Source organism: Teleopsis dalmanni, chromosome 1 (assembly GCF_002237135.1).
Source record: "Teleopsis dalmanni isolate 2A chromosome 1, ASM223713v2, whole genome shotgun sequence".
NCBI lineage: Eukaryota > Metazoa > Arthropoda > Insecta > Diptera > Diopsidae > Teleopsis > Teleopsis dalmanni.
This window is the reverse complement of record NC_051846.1, coordinates 222,172,495-222,176,124: the sequence shown is the minus strand read 5'-3', so window position 1 is coordinate 222,176,124 and position 3,630 is coordinate 222,172,495. Positions and strand designations below refer to the sequence as shown.

Genomic DNA, 3,630 nt, shown 5'->3' with positions numbered 1-3,630 from the left:
CGCACACATACAGAAACGAATATACTGTACGAAATTAATAAAAAAAATTAATCCCAGATTAAAATTGTTCTTTTTTTTCATTGTTTTTCTTATTAAGCATTAATATTAATTAATATTTTTGAGAGTTAAATGGGTAAATCACTGGCATTAAAGATAGCGTAAACATTTGTTCTATTATTTATAATATCAAATATATAAATAAGCGAATCAACCCTAATGGAACCAAATTTTTAAAAGATTGCTGCACTGACTTAATTTGTTCCAGATAGAATTTTTGTTAAATTATACAAAATGAATTTAACATATATACAAATATTTAATTAAATATTTTTAAAATTTACATTTACAACCTTTTTGAAGGATTATTTAAAACCAAACAAAAAGCAATTACACACAACTGTTTAAAGACATATGCATAATGCACTAAACTAATAGCATATAAAAGTTATATGGATGAAATAATTCAAAATAACTTCCAATACTTTACAACCTTATCATTTCTAGGTAATGCCAACGCCAGAGGACGCTCAAAAGCAAGCGCATATTGCTTTGATTTCTTCGCAATTTCTTGATCAAATATCTGAAAATAGAGCAACATATTGTAATAAATAGAGAACATTTTATATACAATTCAAAATACATCTTCTTCTTTAATGTCCAAGACTGTTGATAAATCCCATTCCGTTGTTGGTAGTGGCTGTGATATAAATTTAGCTGTATTTGCAACAGAGGGTACAGCATGCTTTTGTAGCGCAATTATTTCCCACAACGAACTTTCTATTGCATTCGATTTAGTTGGTTCACGTTCTTCCATTACATATGGATCTCGAGATACTTAACATGTAAATATGACAAATTCGTTCGAAATATTATTCTTTTTAATGTTTTTAACTTTAATATTGAAGGCCGACTTACATTCAGCAGGGGAATATGCACATATTAAACGCTTTAAGCCAGAATGCCGTAGTAATAGATTACCAATGAAGTACATAACTATTATAGCGTCTTGCGGTGGTGCAATCAGACTTAAGCGCGCCAACCGCTTAGCAAAAGCAGCAACTAAACTTTCAGGCAAATGTGTAGAACTCAAAAAAATGTCCGCCAAATAAAAAAGTCTAGCTTTATATTTAGTGTGGAATATTTCCGGTTCAAACATTGAATAAAGTTTCTCATAAATGTTAGGATATGTTATGTTGTGTTTTTGAATTAATGTAAATATGCCTTGTAATGCTAATAAACTTACAGCGCCACCTAAAAAATTTATCTATTTTAAAATATAAAAACGATAAAAACCGTTATAGTTTAATATTACCATAGTCTAGTGAATCCATTAAAAAATCAGTTAAAAGAACCGGTTTATCCAGATGTACCATAAAACGTTCCAACAATACTATTAGTAATTGTCTATGCACACTTTCCTGTATATTATCAATCCACTGCATTAATGAATTCCACACTCGATTAATCCATTTTTTTATTAAAACATAAAAATTATCTATAGGTAAGTTTTTAAGCGCACATAATATTTTCACATCTTCTTGCAATGCTTTCGTAACTGGAATTGCATTTATAAATTCCAAGTAATTTAAAGCAAAAGTCTCATTTGCAAATAATGTTTTATTTCCCAAATTATGAAGCAATTTCCAGCTATAAAACACTATGTCCATATACTCCGCATACTCTTTAAATCGATATATTATTGCAGTTTGCTGCTTATGAGGCGACAATATTTTTTTTAATATATTTTGCAATCTTTTCTTTGGGAAAGGATATGTATTATTTTTAGATAACGGATATTTCCCTTCTGTGGACAACAATTTCATGCAAGTAACAACAGCCTGCGCGGCCTCATGCGCTTTCTCATGTTCAATATTTTTCAATATTAAGTCTAATGCTTCTTCATACCGCTCAAGCAGCCACGAATGATATTGAGTTTCTGTGTCATCTGCTAATAATTACAATAAAACAAATATTTGTTTAAATAAAAATAAATTTGTTTAATTTTTCGTTGTATACCTTTTGTTGTCGATGTGTTGATTTCTACATTCATTTCATTTCTCTTTAGCAACTCCTTGAAAATCACTTCTAAAGTAAGAATCGGTGCTGTAGTAGGTAAATTTTCATCCATGCATTTCTGCAAAAGTATACAAAAATATTAAAATAATTTTAAATAGTAAATAAACACTTGTCAACGTTTACTTACTTGTAAATATGCAATTATATCGACAAGATTATTGGCATGTCGCCTAGAATTAAGAAAATCGTTTGCCTTGGAACGCAACTCTTTAGATATATTTTTATTATATTGTGAAATATTTGTTTTCGCATCAATATCCATCATAGCTTATCAAGAGGCTTAAATATGTTATTACATAAAAATTATATATTTGTTGAAAATTTGTTTATTCGCTTAAATCACAATTGATACAATATTAAACGTGGTCCTTATTAAACTATTTTAAATTTGTATTACTTTGGAAGAATTTATAAACACTACGTACTGCAACCCCGACAACTGCTGCTAGCAGAGTTGTGTTAAGTAAATTTATACAAAAATAGAAATTTTTAATAGAAATTTTATTAGTTTTAACGGAATAAATATATATCTTATATATAAAATAAACACTGTCAAAATGTTAGTTACCGTACTCCTCCGAAACGGCTTTACCGATTTTTACCAAATTTTATATTCGTATTCAGTAAGTCTGAGAATCGGCTACTATCTATTTTTCATACTGCGAAAGTGATTAGGGTGGCCCTATCCAGCAAAAATATCTTTATTGCTTTAACAAAAAATTTTTTATTTTTTTGACATAAATTTTTTTATATTTTTGAAAAAAAAAACTTGCTATGATATGAAAAGTTGTCTATGAAAATATTGAATTCATAAAACTGCCCCCTAATTTCTGCACTATCGTTGATTCCCAAAATGCTCTCATTGACCGCGTATTTCCAGATGTACACATACAATACATAAATCATGGGTGGCTGGCAGAAAGAGCCATTAGCAGCAAAAAAACGTGGACGTTGATGAATTAAACTTCAAGATAAAACAGACATTGCCAGGCGACTTAATATCATACAAATCGATCGATACAGTTTGTGATACCAACGAAGTTGTAAACTATCCAGCAGAGTTTTTAAACTCACTGGATTTGCCAGGCATGCCACCACACATTTTACGACTGAAAGTTGGATCACCGATTATTTTACTTCGGAATTTGAACCCACCATGGCTATGCAATAGTACGCGATTGGTAATTAAAAAATTGATGAAAAACATTATCGCAGCCACAATTTTGAATGGCAAGTTCCGAAACGAAAAAGTTTTATTGCCACGAATTCCAATGATTCTCACAGGCAAGCCAATTTAATTCAAACGCGTTCAATTTCCTATTAGATTGGCATTTGCAAAGACCATCAATAAGTCACAAGGCCAAACGATGTCTATTTGCCGTCTTATATATAAAATTTCCATGTCACAATGTTAGTTACCGTACTCCTCCGAAACGGCTTTACCGATTTTTACCAAATTTTATATGCGTATTCAGTAGGTCTGAGAATCGGCTACTATCTATTTTTCATACCGTTAAAGTGATTAGGGAGTCCCTACCCAGCAAAAATATCCTT

At 30.4% G+C, this 3,630-nt stretch overlaps 1 protein-coding gene across 1 annotated transcript; it reads right to left on the bottom strand.

Moving 5' to 3' along the window:
* Window positions 1-335: 335 nt before the first annotated feature.
* LOC119672319 (nucleolar complex protein 4 homolog A-like) lies at window positions 336-2,596 on the bottom strand. Its single transcript, XM_038083340.1, has 6 exons — window positions 2,204-2,596; window positions 2,017-2,134; window positions 1,313-1,948; window positions 916-1,251; window positions 641-834; window positions 336-580 (listed from the first exon to the last, which is right to left on the bottom strand). The coding sequence occupies exons 1-6, from the start codon at window positions 2,339-2,341 to the stop codon at window positions 464-466; spliced, it is 1,539 nt and encodes a 512-aa protein (XP_037939268.1). The 5' UTR covers window positions 2,342-2,596; the 3' UTR covers window positions 336-463.
* Between the last annotated feature and the right edge of the window lie 1,034 nt (window positions 2,597-3,630).

Excerpts from the sequence above, each read along its gene's own strand:
- LOC119672319 (XM_038083340.1), bottom strand. The coding sequence starts at position 2,341 with ATGATGGATATTGATGCGAAAACAAATATTTCACAATATAATAAAAAT. Across the intron at positions 2,135-2,203 it reads ATATAATTGCATATTTACAA|AAATGCATGGATGAAAATTT; the intron begins GTAAGTAAACGT and ends ATACTTTTGCAG. Across the intron at positions 1,949-2,016 it reads CAACACATCGACAACAAAAG|CAGATGACACAGAAACTCAA; the intron begins GTATACAACGAA and ends TGTAATTATTAG.